The sequence below is a fragment of the Trichomycterus rosablanca genome, chromosome 5, assembly GCF_030014385.1.
Source record: "Trichomycterus rosablanca isolate fTriRos1 chromosome 5, fTriRos1.hap1, whole genome shotgun sequence".
NCBI lineage: Eukaryota > Metazoa > Chordata > Actinopteri > Siluriformes > Trichomycteridae > Trichomycterus > Trichomycterus rosablanca.
Window position 1 is genome coordinate 21,593,022 of NC_085992.1, and position 17,711 is coordinate 21,610,732.

The 17,711-nt window shown below is 38.8% G+C and overlaps 1 protein-coding gene across 3 annotated transcripts in view; it reads right to left on the reverse strand.

Moving 5' to 3' along the window:
• The window catches only part of mertka (c-mer proto-oncogene tyrosine kinase a), a 47,501-nt gene that overhangs the window by 28,664 nt on the left and 1,126 nt on the right, over positions 1-17,711 (reverse strand). For 2 of the 3 annotated variants that reach the window (XM_062995854.1, XM_062995856.1), the window contains exons 2-8: positions 17,067-17,409; positions 15,117-15,217; positions 14,310-14,480; positions 8,126-8,212; positions 7,888-8,003; positions 7,497-7,680; positions 913-1,058 (exon numbers count right to left, since the gene is read on the reverse strand). In XM_062995854.1, coding sequence (XP_062851924.1) covers positions 913-1,058; positions 7,497-7,680; positions 7,888-8,003; positions 8,126-8,212; positions 14,310-14,480; positions 15,117-15,217; positions 17,067-17,409 — 1,148 coding nt within the window. The remainder of the gene's footprint in view (positions 1-912; positions 1,059-7,496; positions 7,681-7,887; positions 8,004-8,125; positions 8,213-14,309; positions 14,481-15,116; positions 15,218-17,066; positions 17,410-17,711) is intronic. The other variant, XM_062995855.1, reaches the window with a different exon arrangement.

Below are 17,711 nucleotides of genomic sequence, written 5' to 3' on the forward strand. Positions count from 1 at the left end.
AGTTATAACACAAGTTTAATAAAAATACAGCTAAACACATATACATGTGGAGCTTTCAGGGTAATTTGACAGTTAGTCCACACAAATGCAGATTCGTCTCATATGGAAAAAAAAAACTAAACACGTTGAGTTTAAGGTAAATGGTGAGTTTAAGGGTACAAATTTCTCGACGAAGGGTGAGTTTAGGGCATGTTGAGTTACAAGGTACCACTGTATTAAATATAGCTCTTTACTTGTGTCTATATGATTTCATGTACTGCATATAATGAATGACCAGATGTACAGGTATTTTTTTAATTATCTTTTTATGTATTAAACCCCCTTTTGTCTCCCAATTTAGCATAGCCATTTAGCTGTTGGGGAAACCAACGCATCCAAAGAAGTTGTATATTTTCCTTCCTCCGAGGTGTGTGCAGTCCTACTAATCACTTCTTATTCACCCATACTTCAGTGGATTTGTGTGTAAGGTCGGCTTCGCATACAAAGAGCCACGCCCCAATCTCTGTGCTCCTCCACTTTCTGTTTAGGCGCCCTGGGCAACCATGGTCCCTACACAGTTTTGATAACCCCACCCCTTAGTCCGGTCTTTTCCACTCAGCAGACTGAGTCTGCTGCATTAGTCAATTATGCCTGCTAGATGGCGCCCAGCTGACCGGTAGCAGAGCCGAGATTGAAAATGGGGAGTTCAGAATCTCAGCGCTGGTGTGCTAGCGGATTATCGTGCTGCACCACCTGAGCGCCCCAGTGTACAGGTATTTTTGATGAAGTGTGTGTACATGCCAGTTTGGTTTACTAAACACTTGTTTTGTAATTATGTGTTTTGATATGGAAAAGTCACCTGTTAAAATCCCGACTGTACAAAATATTACAACTACAGTAGGTTGTCATCAATGTCATGCTTTGACAACTCACCTTATTAATATATTTTTCATAACTGATGATGACCTCATATCCTTGCAGGATTCCATTGATCTTGCCAGAGGGAAGAGCTTCCCATTGTACCACCAGCATGGACTTGTTTACGTGAACAGTCACATTCTGTGGGGCCACTAAAGGGACTAAAACATTACAAATAAAATAGTTAGAATAATTGTTTTGGTGTTTTACAACAATAATGCAGAATGTACAATGCAAAATCTACATAACTTAAATAATATGTAATTTGGGACAGTGGTAGCTTTATGGCTAGAGCTTTGGCTTCAATGCCAATCTGTACAGGTGAATTACCTGTTATTACTAATATACAGTATGATAACGATTACAGTGTATACACATTTTATCCATGACAGCAAATGAAAAGAAAATCCTGAAGTACTGAAAATATCTTAGTACTGTCTTTTTAGGAATAGAGAGGAAATGTAAAGCGAAAACACCCAGAACGAGGGGCATTTTTCCTTTCTGGCACCACTCCTATTCCCAAAAGGGTTTTCCTGCTTAACTTGGCAATACAAAAGAATGTGATTTCATAACAAAAGCATTTAACAGCTAACTATTAAAATATGGATGTTACAATTTTTATGATGTTTTGATGTTACAAATAATTACACTGTCCTATTATTAGGAAGATCAAAATTAAATTTAAACAAAAAAATTATTTAGATTTTATCTGCTGTTAAACACAGTGTTAAGTCATTTTTGACCCTTAGGACAACATAAGAGTTAATAACTATTATTGCTCATGGTATTAACTTGCACATCTTTGAGGACACCATAAGCCTTAAACATTATCTACACATTTTTAAGAATCATATGCTGCCTTCTAGATGATACTATTTAAGGGACATGTTCATTTTAATGTAACAACGGCAAACCACATTTTGCACATTACAACAACATGGCTGCATAATCAGAGAGAGTGAGTGCTAGACATGTTTTCTATTAAAAACATGTTTCAGCCACAAAATATGCCAACAACGCCCTGCATAGCTAAATCATAACATAAAAATGTAATAACTTTTATCTTTTATTATGTAAATCAACAATAAAACTGAAAATGCTAATTGTATTTATTTCTTTTTAAACATATTTACTGTATTTGTAAATACACTGCCTGGCCAAAAAAAAGGTCACACACTTTAATATTTCGTTGGACCGCCTTTAGCTTTGATGTGGCATCGTTTCCACAAGCTTCTGCAATGTCACAACATTTATTTCTGTCCAGAGTTGCATTAATTTTTCCCCCAAGATCTTGTATTGATGATGGGAGATTTAAACCACTGCGCAAAGTCTTCTCCAGCACATCCCAAAGATTCTCAATAGGGTTCAGGTCTGGACTCTGTGGTGGCCAATCCATGTGTGAAAATGATGTCTCAAGCTCCCTGAACCACTCTTTCACAATTTGAGCCCGATGAATCCTGGCATTGTCATTTTTTAATATGCCCGTGCCATCAGGGAAGAAAAAATCCATTGATGGAATAACCTGGTCGTTCAGTATATTCAGGTAGTCAGCTGACCTCATTCTTTGGGCACATAATGTTGCTGAACCTAGACCTGACCAACTGCAGCAACCCCAGATCATAGCACTGCCCCCACAGGCTTGTACGGTAGGCACTAGGCATGATGGGTGCATCACTTCAGCCGCCTCTCTTCTTACCCTGATGCGCCCATCACTCTGGAACAGGGTAAATCTGGACTCATCAGACCACATGACCTTCTTCCATTGCTCCAGAGTCCAATCTTTATGCTCCCTAGCAAATTGAAGCCGTTTTTTCCGGTTAGCCTCACTGACAAGTGGTTTTCTTAAGGCTACACAGCTGTTTAGTCCCAATCCCTTGAGTTCCCTTCGCATTGTGCATGTGGAAATGCTCTTACTTTTACTATTAAACATATCCCTAAGTCCTACTGTAGTTTTTCTACCATTTGATTTCACCAAACGTTTTAGTGATCGCCGATCACGATCATTCAAGATTTTTTCCGACCACATTCCTTCCTCAAAGATGATGTTTCACCACTGTCCTTCCACTTTTTAATAATGCGTTGGACAGTTCTTAACCCTATTTTAGTAGTTTCAGCAATCTCCTTAGATGTTTTCTCTGCTTGATGCATGCCAATAATTTGACCCTTCTGAAACAGATTAACATCTTTTCCACGACCACAGGATGTGTCTTTCAACATGGTTGTTTAACAAATGAGAAGCTACTCACTGCATCAGTTAGGGTTAAATAACTTGTTGCCAGCTGAAACATAATCACCCATGCACTAATTACTCAATGGGAGGCTCTTACCTATTTGCTTAGTTAAATCCAGGTGGTGACCTTTTTTTTGGCCAGGCAGTGTATATGTAATATACAGTGAAAACTGATTCAATGAAGCTGTTCAAAATTAGCTTATGTGTTAAATCACGATGATCACTAGATAAACACATTACCCAAATTTCTAAAATTCATAATAAAAATAAAACTGTAACATTTATTTTAAAACATGATACCACAATTTTAAGAAATACAAAATAATTTTAACTCCAGGAATAGTTTATATATACAGGTATATATATATATACAGTGTATCACAAAAGTGAGTACACCCCTCACATTTCTGCAGATATTTAAGTATATCTTTTCATGGGACAACACTGACAAAATGACACTTTGACACAATGAAAAGTAGTCTGTGTGCAGCTTATATAACAGTGTAAATTTATTCTTCCCTCAAAATAACTCAATATACAGCCATTAATGTCTAAACCACCGGCAACAAAAGTGAGTACACCCCTTAGTGAAAGTTCCTGAAGTGTCAATATTTTGTGTGGCCACCATTATTTCCCAGAACTGCCTTAACTCTCCTGGGCATGGAGTTTACCAGAGCTTCACAGGTTGCCACTGGAATGCTTTTCCACTCCTCCATGACGACATCACGGAGCTGGCGGATATTCGAGACTTTGCGCTCCTCCACCTTCCGCTTGAGGATGCCCCAAAGATGTTCTCTTGGGTTTAGGTCTGGAGACATGCTTGGCCAGTCCATCACCTTTACCCTCAGCCTCTTCAATAAAGCAGTGGTCGTCTTAGAGGTGTGTTTGGGGTCATTATCATGCTGGAACACTGCCCTGCGACCCAGTTTCCGGAGGGAGGGGATCATGCTCTGCTTCAGTATTTCACAGTACATATTGGAGTTCATGTGTCCCTCAATGAAATGTAACTCCCCAACACCTGCTGCACTCATGCAGCCCCAGATTATGGCATTCCCACCACCATGCTTGACTGTAGGCATGACACACTTATCTTTGTACTCCTCACCTGATTGCCGCCACACATGCTTGAGACCATCTGAACCAAACAATCTCATCAGACCATAGGACATGGTTTCAGTAATCCATGTCCTTTGTTGACATGTCTTCAGCAAACTGTTTGCGGGCTTTCTTGTGTAGAGACTTCAGAAGAGGCTTCCTTGTGGGGTGACAGCCATGCAGACCAATTTGATGTAGTGTGCGGCGTATGGTCTGAGCACTGACAGGCTGACCCCCCACCTTTTCAATCTCTGCAGCAATGCTGACAGCACTCCTGCACCTATCTTTCAAAGACAGCAGTTGGATGTGACGCTGAGCACGTGCACTCAGCTTCTTTGGACGACCAACGCGAGGTCTGTTCTGAGTGGACCCTGCTCTTTTAAAACGCTGGATGATCTTGGTCACTGTGCTGCAACTCAGTTTCAGGGTGTTGGCAATCTTCTTGTAGCCTTGGCCATCTTCATGTAGCGCAACAATTCGTCTTTTAAGATCCTCAGAGAGTTCTTTGCCATGAGGTGCCATGTTGGAACTTTCAGTGACCAGTATGAGAGAGTGTGAGAGCTGTACTACTAAATTGAACACACCTGCTCCCTATGCACACCTGAGACCTAGTAACACTAACAAATCACATGACATTTTGGAGGGAAAATGACAAGCAGTGCTCAATTTGGACATTTAGGGGTGTAGTCTCTTAGGGGTGTACTCACTTTTGTTGCCGGTGGTTTAGACATTAATGGCTGTATATTGAGTTATTTTGAGGGAAGAATAAATTTACACTGTTATATAAGCTGCACACAGACTACTTTTCATTGTGTCAAAGTGTCATTTTGTCAGTGTTGTCCCATGAAAAGATATACTTAAATATCTGCAGAAATTTAAGGGGTGTACTCACTTTTGTGATACACTGTATATATATATATATATATTAGGGCTGTCAAACGATTACATTTTTTAATCGCGATTAATCTCAGAATTTCATATAGTTAATCGCGATTAATCGCATTAAAAAAAATCTGTGTAAATGTTATAGAAAACAAGGATTTTTAAGTGAAATGTTACAATTAAAATGGTGAACACATTTTATGCTAAATGTACTTATGTTAAAAACTGCTGGGACAAGAGAAAACTGTAAGGGAGTTTTATTCACTCACATACTAGGTAGTAATACTATCCAATGGTTTGATGGACGTTTCTACACGAAGTGAGTGTGTTTTGACCCTTTGGGGCTTCCATAGTTCATGGACAACGTGCTTGACTCAGCTGTCCGGTATTCTTTACCGTAACAGAATAAGTTAATAAAGTGTTCTGCTCCCGACAACTTGTGAATATAGCGTGTATTTATTTCTTTATTATGCAAGTGCAGATGCTACGACGCTCTTTTACATTTTGTTAACAAACCGCAAATGAAAAACGGTGACATGTCCGACATTAAAACGTTTGTTCTACCAGTCAAGTCTCAACATGAACTAGAATTTGCGTTAATGGCACTATTTATCTTAATCGCGTTAAATTGAGATTGCGTTAATGCGTTATTATCGCGTTAACTTCGACAGCCCTAATATATATATATGTATATATATACACACACAGTGGGGCCAAAAAGTATTTAGTCAGCCACTGATTGTGCAAGTTCTCCTACTTAGAAAGATGAGAGAGGTCTGTAATTTTCATCATAGGTACACTTCAACTATGAGTGACAAAATGAGAAAAAAAAATCCAGGAAATCACATTGTAGGATTTGTAAAGAATTTATTTGTAAATTATGGTGGAAAATAAGTATTTGGTCAATAACAAAAGTTCAACTCAATACATTGTAACATAACCTTTGTTGGCAATGACAGAGGTCAAACGTTTCCTGTAAGTCTTCACCAGGTTTGCACACACTGTAGCTGGTATTTTGGCCCATTCCTCCATGCAGATCTCCTCTGGAGCAGTGATGTTTTGGGGCTGTCGCTGGGCAACACAGACTTTTAACTCCCTCCACAAATTTTCTATGGGGTTGAGGTCTGGAGACTGGCTAGGTCACTCCAGGACCTTGAAATGCTTTTTACGGAGCCACTCCTTCGTTGCACGAGTGGTGTGTTTGGGATCATTGTCATGCTGGAAGACCCAGCCACGTTCCATCTTCAATGCTCTCACTGATGGAAGGAGGTTTTGGCTTAAAATCTCACGATACATGGCCCCGTTCATTCTTCCCTTAACACGGATCAGTCGTCCTGTCCCCTTTGCAGAACAACAGCCCCAAAGCATGATGTTTCCACCCCCATGCTTCATTCTTCTTCCTCCAAACACGACGAGTTGAGTTTTTACCAAAAAGTTCCATTTTGGTTTCATCTGACCACATGATATTTTCCCAATCCTCTTCTGGATCATCCATATGCTCTCTGGCAAACTTCAGATGGGCCTGCACATGTACTGGCTTAAGCAGGGGGACACGCCTGGCACTGCAGGATTTGAGTCCCTCTCGGCGTAGTGTGTTACTGATGGTAGCCTTTGTTACTTTGGTCCCAGCTCTCTGCAGGTCATTCATCAGGTCCCTCCGTGTAGTTCTGGGATTTTGGCTCACCGTTCTCATGATCATTTTGACCCCATGGGATGAGATCTTGCGTGGGCCCCAGATCGAGGGAGATTATCAATGGTCTTGTATGTCTTCCATTTTCTTACAATTGCTCCCACAGTTGATTTATTCACACCAACCTGCTTGCCTATTGTAGATTCACTCTTCCCAGCCTGGTGCAGGTCTACAATTATCTTCCTGGTGTCCTTCGACAGCTCTTTGGTCTTGGCCATGGTTGAGTTTGGAGTCTGACTGTTTGAGGCTGTGGACAGGTGTCTTTTATACAGATAACGAGGTCAAACAGGTGCCATTAATACAGGTAACGAGTGGAGGACAGAAGAGCTTCTTAAAGAAGAAGTTACAGGTCTGTGAGAGCCAGAAATCTTGCCTGTTTGTGGGTGACCAAATACTTATTTTCCACCATAATTTACAAATAAATTCTTTAAAAATCCTACAATGTGATTTCCTGGATTTTTTTTTCTCATTTTGTCTCTCATAGTTGAAGTGTACCTATGATGAAAATTACAGACCTCTCTCATCGTTCTAAGTAGGAGAACTTGCACAATCAGTGGCTGACTAAATACTTTTTGGCCCCACTGTGTATATACAGTATATGAGGATAATCAGATTCACCTCTTTAAGCACTGTCCAAAAATACTGATATACAGTACATTAGGTTAAATTCAGCTAAACTTAATTAATTCTAACAGAACACACCTCCCTCTGTTGTGTTGCTCTGGACCCAAGCGCTGGGTGGCGAGGGACCAACCTCATTGGTGCAGGACACACTTATATTATACCAAGTCATGGCTTTCAGGTCAGCAATCTCATACAAGAATGGAGGGACTGACACACTGTGTACTCTTGTAGGGCTTCCTAATTCTCTTCCTAGTTCTCTTACCTAGAACAACAATAAAATATTATTTACAATATTTTATTATTTATAAATAAAAAATGTAATCATAATTTTTTAATAATTCCATACTTGTTTGAGATTAAATGATTGAAATAATCAAAAAGCCACTGTCAATAGTTTATACAAGACCTATTATGACCTTCACAACTAATCAATAAAATGTATTAAAATAAATGTAAAGTCATTCTTTACTGTGATGTAGCAGATACTGAGAGGGGAAAAACCATCATGTCCTGGGCTCCAGTTTAAAATGAGCTTGTTTGCTTCACGTTTAGTCACAGAGACTTTGGACACCTTGGATGGAAAGTCTAAAATGAAAATACATTATATTAATTTTTTAGGGGGGTTAACAATCTTATGAATCATATTCTACACACATTAACATTTTAATTATTATTGTCTAATGTTCTGTTGAATTGTTTGAATGTACCTTTAATGTTAACATGTGCCTCTCTAGAAACTGTGACTCCTTTAGCATTGTGAGCCTCACAGCTGTATGTGGTTGGCGTGTCCACACCTAAAGAACACAAGAAATAATGCTTGTTATACAACAGTTAGTTCTGACCTTACAATCTGATTGGTTGAGAAGCGTTTTAGCCATGCTGATATTAGTGATAACATCACGGTCTTTTCACACCATAACTGTATTACTCCGCTGACGCCTTGCCATTAACGACAAGCTTCATGCACACAAACGCGCACGCAGGCAACACAGACTTTTTTCCCGATCGCTTTTAAATCCGTTATCTGATATACAATCTAGCGCACTGTGTAGGGAACATAAATCAATTGTCTAATATATTGTCTAGAGCACCATGTAGTGAACATGAATGCGTTATCTGATATACAATCTAGTGCACTATGTAGGGAACATAAATCCATGATCTGGTACACAATCTAGTGCACTATGTAGGGAACATAAATCCATGATCTGGTACACAATCTAGTGCACTATGTAGGGAACATTAATGTGTTTGTAACGCGAACAGTTAGCTTAATAGCCCAGTTAGCAGCTCATAAAAGTTCTGTTGTCACCCATATCCTTTGGTGTGTGCGAAAGGTTTTTTATTTCTATTTTCCCTTCAGAGGTTCTTGCCTTTTTCTTCTTCTTGTTCTTACCTCCCTGAAACGGGTTTTTGCAACTTGGGATGTCTGCTTTGTAGTGTTAAACTTTATATTCGTTATGGAACTACTTTTTGGGGGAAGGTATTGTCAATATTAAAGCATATTTATTATGAAATTCAGGGCTTCTTTGATTTATTTCTCTACTTTGTAAAAAATGTAGTATAAAAGCAATAGAACACTTGAGGTCGTGTGTTATAACACACTCCCTCTCGTGTTCTATTGCTTAATTATACAACAGGTAGTTCCAACCTTACAATCTGATTGGTTGAGAAGCGTTCTAACTGTGCTGATATTCGTGATAACAGCACGGTCTTTTCACACTACAATAGTATTACTCCGCTGACGCGTTGCCAGTAACGACAAGCTTCATGCACACAAACGCGCACGCAGGCGACACAGCCTTTTTTTCCCGATCGCGTTTTAAATCCGTTATCTGATATACAATCTAGTGCACTGTGTAGGGAACATAAATCAATTGTCTAATATATTGTCTAGTGCACTATGTAGTGAACATGAATGCGTTATCTGATATACAATCTAGCGCACTGTGTAGGGAACATTAATGTGTTTGTAACGCGAACAGTTAGCTTAATAGCCCAGTTAGCAGCTCCTAAAAGTTCTGTTCTCACCCATATCCTTTGGTGTGTGCAAGATGTTTTTGTTTCTTTTTTTTTGTCTTCGGCGGTTCTTGACTTTTTCTTCTTGTTCTTCTTACCTCCCTGAAATGAGTTTTTGCAACTTGGGATGTCTGCTTTGTAGTGTTAAACTTTATATTCGTTGTGGAACTACTTTTTGGCGGAAGGTATTGTCAATATTAAAGCATATTTATTATGAAATTCAGGGCTTCTTTGATTTATTTTCTTTCTTTATTTTGTAAAAACTGTTGTATAAAAGCAATAGAACACTTGAGGTTGTGTGTTATCACGAATAACATCACGGCTGTGATGATCTACAGCCGTGATGTTATTCGCGATAACACACTCCCTCTCGTGTTCTATTGCTTAAATATATCAGAACTGTTGTCAATAATGTAATAAAGTCAATAATGTAACACTAAGACAATGCTCAGACAGCAGCCTGGCAATAGCAGTGACACTAGTCCAGTACCTTAACCAATGAGCTACCACTACCCTAAACACTGTACCAACGCACAGGGCCTGATAACATACACCACTGTGCATACTTCTCTTGATGCCTGACTCCGGCCAAGAGAATTCATGACATTGAGAACTGAGAACTTTCCACAGTTAAGCTTGCCCTCTATGAATGGAGACACTGGTTAGAGAGAGCTAAACACCAACTCCTGGTCTGGATCAATCACAAAAATTAGGCCTACATACAGGAGGCCAAGCGGCTCGATTCACACAGACCAGGTTAGCCTTTTGTTTTAGTGGATGAGTTTAGGGTCATTGAATGTAGCTGGGAAGGTAGATGGTCTATGTACGTGCGTTCTTGTTTTTTCAAGAGATGTCTCTATCGCTGTCCCCTCGCTGACTGACTTTTCAAAACATTTTGACTTTACGAGTCACCTCTCATTTTCACCCTTGCTGCTTAGGTTTGAGAGAAGCGTAGAAACAATGATTATGAGTCATTGCATTAATGGATTAGGTAGCTAATGCATTGGCTACTTTCGTGTTTCCACCTAGCACTCTCTCTCACTAGTTAGTTCTCGCCTTCACTTCAAGCAATTCCTCTTGAGTTTACTCCTCGGACTCCCTTTTGATAGTATCTATAGCCAATTTACCTGGATTATCAGGCAATCAAACAGCTCAGGCTGTACAGAAAGCATTTCTTGCACTCTACAGCGCAGTATCATATCCAGCTTTAGGTGATTTTTTTTTTACAAGCACAACCTTGTCTGTGTAGGGTTACCCTAACTTCCTTTCGCCTGGTTCCTGCCCTTGAGCCCAGAACCTGTGTGCTGGTGAGTTGAGTTTTCTTTCTCACCAGCCTGTTACACCCATCATTTAACAAGCAGGTGAGATAGGATTTTTAAAGGTGTATACATTATGCAGTTCCTTCCATGTGCTTGGATGGTTTGACTATCTCAAAAAAAGGTAAGTACAGTTAAATTAGCTGTGCTTTACTAACACTTGTTACGTTCAAATTTTAATGAGTTTGTTCATTAGTAATCAGCAAGTTAAATCTAGCTGTGTGTGGGATGTTTTGTGTATTGTGTTTAGCAAGTGAATATGCAAAACACCAGTGAACCAAGATCTACTGTCACTAGGCACTTGTTCATTGCCTCTACTGGCAAATTTGTACTGCATCACAGCTGTCATTTTCACCTGACCCTAGAATTTGCATCATGGTATCCACTGACCCAAAGGTGTGAAAATAAAAACACTTTCATTAATTGCATTCATTAATTTATAACCAACCTTTTTATGTCTAATTTAATGTCTTATTACTAAACTGTGGCCCTAAGGATTTCTGCTTTCTGCTTTTGTGTGAGTAAAACATGCTAACTTTTATATATTGCCTCACTCTGTTTGAGCCTCTTACTAGCCAAGGTCTCAAAGAGGTCTTTTGTGTTGCTAATCTCTTTCCTCACTGCTCTTGTCTGTCTAACACCCTTTGTCTCATTCTATTGCCCATCCCCCTCCCGCCATTCACTTCCCTCTTACACCACACTGAATATGGCAGAAAACTGACCTTTAACTCTCTGAACTTAATTTGGTACAAGAGAGCATAGTTAAATGGTTTGCTGATAAAATAAACTCAGTTGTAACTGAAGTATTCGTCAAAGCTGTTGGAAAGTGTCTTTTTAAAGTAAGAAGTAAATGCTGGAGGTTTAGTCCTGCAAGGTTCAGATGAATCAGTTCATCTGGACACAAAGCTTGGTGTGGAGATATGGTTCGTCACTCATCCAAATAACTTCTTGAGTCTGTGCTGATGGTAAATACCCCAACCTTATATGCTGCCGATTTGCATGAAGACCAAAAGCAGCATCATTGCACAACAAATTAATATGCAAAATGTATCTCCACACCAAGCTTTGTGTCCAGATGCACTGATTCAACTGTGTGAGATTGTGTACCTGGATTATTTAACATGCTTTGAGATATTGTTTAATGTGGCTTAAAATGCTATAGAAGTAAATTGGCATGGCAGTATTTTCCCCTGACATAATCAACAAACCACTGTGTTGATGACAACATTAACATAGCAGCTAAAAAGCCAACAGACTGATGATTAAATTACTTACAGATCCATGACAATTAAGCAGGTTTGTTTGTTTGAGTCTTAACGCCATGTCAGCTGCTATGGCTATTAACACGGCTGAATAATAGGTTCTTTAAAAGGTCAAAGTGGGGGTTGATTGGGGTGTTGTGTGTGTGACTGAGTGTGTAGACTGAGGGTTATATGGCGTTTTTAAGTCATACTGCTTCTAAGAATCATTAATTAATCAGTTTTGGGGGTTTGTGGGGGGGGGGGGGCGCTGAACTGAAGATTTCCTTGTAGCTGTTTGTATTGTAGAATGTTGTTTTGGTGTTGTTCATTTTTTGACATGCATATAGGATTCTCGATCCATAGAAAGGGCAAGTAAGCACCTGGTCTCCCTTTACCTTGAGTGACTTTTGTGTGTCCTATGTGGCATCTTGTGTAAATAATTAGTTTTATATGGATCTCGTAGAGTTTATGAGTGGTATACTTTTTGCCAAATTTCTGTGGTGTATGCTTTTATGGCTGGTCTGAGATTGGATGGTGGGTAAGGACATTGTTGGAGCAGGTATGTTACGGCTTGCTTGCTGCCAAGTCTGCTTGCTCATTTCCGCAGCAGTGTTCTGGAATCAAGCAGAACTTTGCCATGGCCATAGCATTTTAGTTGCTTAAGTTTTTGGATGATGGCAATTTTTGGGTGTGTAGAATTATGAGATGCTAAATCCTGAAGGAAGCCTTTTGAATATTGCATATTGAATATAGTGCATATTAAATAGTTGAGCTTGTGGTTATCTTGGATATGGTCTAAAGCTATCTTATGATACCCAAGATATTTCATGTTTTGTCTGCTCAACTTCATTTCATTTGCTAATATACCTCCATTCCTGCATTTCAAGCCTGCAACACGTTCCAAAAAAAGTTGGGACGAGGGCAATTTAGGGCTAGTAATGTAGGACTGATATAACCACATGAGCAAGGGATTACTTTGGCAAACCTTTGTCAAGCACTACAATACAGAGTTACTTATGTCCAGAAGCAGTGTCAACTTCTCTGGGCTCAAAGGCACCTAAGGTGGACCATCACACAGTGGAACCGTGTATTGTGGTCAGATGAATCAGCATTCCAGGTCTTTTTTGGAAAAAAAAAGCTAAAAAAAAGCCAAAAGTCAGGGTCTGTCATGGTATGGGGTTGTGTCAGTGCCCTTGGCAAAGGTCATTTACACTTCTGTGATGGCAGCATTAATGCAGAAAAATACATCTTAGGGCAACATATGCTGCCTTCAAGACGTCTTTTTTTTCCAGGGACATCCATGCATTTTCAACAAGACATTGCAAAACGACATGCTGCACACATTACAAAGGCATGGCTGTGGAAGATGAGGGTACGGGTACTGGACTGGCCTGCCTACAGTCCTGACCTGTCCCCAATAGAGAATGTGTGGAGAATTTTTAAACGAAACATGCAACAACGACCCCCGTGCTGTTGCCCATCTTAAGACGTGTTTACAGGAAGAATGGGACAAAATAAAACCTGAAACACTGAATCGCTTGGTATCCTCGGTGCCAAAATGTCTTTTAAGTGTGCTGAAAAAGGCAACATTACAAAGTGGTAAATGCTTTACTGTCCCAAATTGGAATGTGTTGCAGGCCTGAAATGCAGGAATGGATGTTTATTAATAAATGAAATAAAGTTGACCAGACAAAACATGAAATATCTCAGGTTCATCCTGTCTGCAATAAAATAAAAGTCAAAGTAAATGTAAGAAACTCTGAGATTTGCATTTTCCGTGCTGTCCCAACTTTTTCTGATTTGAGGTTGTAAGGGATCTTCAAAAAGTTTCCGCACTTTTATATTTTGGTTGGAAATGGTGAGGGCGGTAGGAGTAGTAATTGGTCATGTCTAAGAGACTGAGAGAGAGTTTATAGTCTGGATTTCCACCTTTTAAGACAGCTCAAAGAAGCTTTAAGGGGAAGAAGATTTTCATGTGATGATGATGATGTGAAAGCTGTGGTGCATCACACACTCAACCAAAAATTTTTTTTGCTGATGGCATTAAGAAGTTGGTACAACGCTGGGAAAAATGCATCGAAACGTGACTATGTAAAAAAAAATGAAGTAATTTGTTTTTAAATTCTTAACAAACAGAGTTAATAAATAAATAAATAAATAACTTAATATAAAAGTGTGGAAAGTTTTTGAAGAACCTTTGTGTATATATATACACACACACATATGACAGCTAAGGGGTGTGCATTACATTAGTAATATCCATTGAAAGAGGAAAAAGGGAAAAACTAAATTTGTGTATGCAGCATAGTACTCACCTTGTATAGTCATTGTGCTTGAAGAATTACTCGTTTGGTTTAACTTCTGACCTCTGTGAAGCCAAACTATAGTAACAGGATTCGGGGGACCTGTGGCTTCGCAGGTCAGTGTGAAGAGGGTATTCCTTGTTATGTTTACATCACTTGGTTGTTTAGTAAAGGTTGGCAGACCTACATTTTAAACAGAGACCCTTTGAATGTGCCATAAATCTTACATACATATGCAATATCTTCATATCTCTACTTGAGCACTAAATTTAGATGTACTACTTCAAATCGCAGCATAGCTAACATTATTTCTAAAAATAAGAAACATTTTATAACTGAGAAAAGACTTAACAAACATGTCCTCTTTTCTGAAATGTGTGTACTATCCCACAATCCCTAGTGCAGGTAAATATAAAAAGAGTAGACAACATAATAAAAAATCACTAAATCACAATTATAACCCAGCTGCATAAGTAGGTCACAATGTGTATCAGCTATTAAGGAACTCTGACAATTAACACTTAGATATGTAAACCTGACTAGGTGCAACTAACATGGAGTGTGGTGCAGCGCACTATTACACTAGCCCACTATCGCTGAGATCCAAATCGGTGCTATCATCTGGCCGAACAGCACTGGCTATATCTGGGGAGTTGGTGACAGCTCCTCTTACTAGCTTCTTAATAAAAAGCTTTTTAATAATTAATAATAATATATTGGTATGGGGTAACATTATTTCATCAATTCCTTATATATTGAGAATATTGAGAAAGCTTGCAAAATAATATTTGTGCCAAGTTCAAAGGACAAGGTACTTACCTTCAACCTCAACAATAATAGGATTTGACTCGATTACTTTGTTACTGACGCTCAATCTGCAGTGGTACTCACCCGCATCTGTTCGCTGAACATTCTTGATACTAAAAGAGAAAAAAAATCTTAAACAGCAAGTCATATCAATACCGCACTTTGACAGCTTCAATAAAAATAAACTACAGTCATTTATATTCAGGGGTACAAGAGAACAGCTGATTCACAAACATTTCGGGTGACTTAAACTAAGCAATAAAAGAACAGTGGTTTAAGCTAAGACTTAAGAACTAATTAAAAACAATTTCAAAGTACCGTATTTTATTAAACAAGTTAATACAGCACATTTTATACAGATATGTTCAGAGTAAAAGTTGTTTATTCATTAAATACAAAAGCAGTTCCAAACTATCAGAGTTATGGGAACATTCATAATAAGCTAATTGAAACGGTTGAAGTGGAACATACATGTGACCCATAACTAGAAACTAAACAAATCTACTAGACATTGCTTAAGAAAAACTGCATAATTGCAAACTGGGATCTATGTACCACTTAGTTCTCTGATACGATGACTGGTATTTGAGGCTTTTTAAATTTCATTTAAAACATTTATTTTTTAATTTGTTAATATACTATCATTCCTGCAACACATCCAAAAAAAGTGGGACAGGGCCATTTAAGGCTAGTATTAATAAAAAGACTTTTTAAGTCTGTCACCAAATGTTTAAAAACAATGTACCTCAAAGAAATGTTGGAAGGAATTTGTCTATTTATCCCTCTTCAGAGCATAATGTCATTAAATGATTCAATGAATTTAGAGGAATTTCATTGCTTAAAGGGCAAGGGTGCAAGCCTATGCTGAACATCTGTTATCGCCGATCCCTCAGATGACACGGTATTAAGAACAGTCATTCATCAATGGTTGATATAACCACATGGGCAAGGGATTACTTTGTAACTGTATTGTAATTCTTGACAAAGGTTTGTCAGTCACAAATGTCACTTGAAATTTAGCTGTGCAAAAAAGAACCTTGTGTAATTATATCCAGAAGCAGTGTAAGTTCTCTGGGCTTGAAGGCATCTGGGATGGACCATCACACAGTGGAAACATGTACTGTGGTCAGATGAATCAGTATTTTTGATTCATCCGGAAGAAACTGACGATGTGTGCTCCGGACCAGTGACAAAAAAGGAACATGCAGACTGTTATTAGCAAAGTCCAAAAGCCAGGGTCTGCCATGGTATGAGGTGTGTTAGTGCCACTTGAAAAGGTAATAAAAAATTTTGTGATGACAGTATGAATGCAGAAAAGTAAATTGAGCATTTAGAGAAACATATCTTGCTTTTAAGATGACAGCTTTTTTCCAGGGATGTCCTGCATTTTTCAACAAGACAATGCAAAACCACATGCACATTACAAAGGCATGGCTGTAGAAGAAGAGGGTACGAGTACCGGACTGGCTTGCATGCTGCCCTGACCTGTCCCAAATAGAGAATGTGTGGGGAATTTTGAAACAAAAAATGCACCAACAACCACACCATACTGCTGCACATCTTAACGTGTTTGCAGGAAGAATGGGACAAAATAACACCTGAAATGCTTTAATGCTTAGTATCCTTAGTGCCAAAATGTTGAAAAGTGTTGTCAGAAATATGACAACATTACAAAGTTATAAATGTTTTATTCCAACTTTTTTGGAATGTGTTGCAGGCCTAAAAAGGCAGGAATGGGTGTGTAGTAACAAATAAAATGAAGTTGACCAGACAATACATATCTTGGAATGCAATTAAAAAAGAAAAAAAAAGAAACACCCCATTTAATTTGCATTTTTTGATACTGTCTGTGATATGGGGGTTGTAAATAATTACTTATGAGTTTATTGTAAATTTCAGGGACAGTCTTAATGTCAAGTACCACATTGTATGATCTTACTCTGTTAAGTTTCGTAAACTAACCTGATAGTGGACAGCAGGGAGAGTTTATCTTGGGTGTATACTGTTGCCTGTGTACCATCAGGAATCTCTTTGCCATCCTTAAACCACAGGATACTTACGTCCTGTCGCACATCACTGAGGTCAATAGAGCAGTTGAATTTGACCTCTGCACCTTCTGAGCGTTGGATGCTGCCCACTGTGGGTTTGAAGCGCAGTTTCAAAATCTCCTCCTGAGATAAATGCACACTGGGCACCCGGGCAGGCACTACCAAGAGCTCTGAACCACTTGATTGCTGAGGAAGGCCTCCCTGTGCCCCCCTGCCTCGGTGTTCTAGGGCTACTGAGACTAGTCCATAGCTGCCAGCTAGAAGACAATGGTAATATGGTAACATGTTTGCAATCTCCACTTACTGCACTAAAATAGTGAAATAGTGAATTACATTATGAGTCAATTCTTATTAGTTCCTTATTAGGTGTGCCAGTTAGGGGTAGGTTATAGGTTAACAGCATATCTTGACTGTTTTTCCCAGTTTGTATCCTTTAAAAAGACATCAAGATACATGTCATTAATTTTAATAAAATTTAAATGCTGCATTGCATGTAGGCTTTTTAGTGAAGGCAGTTTCAGAATAAAATTTATTATTTAATTATTAATTAATAGATTAA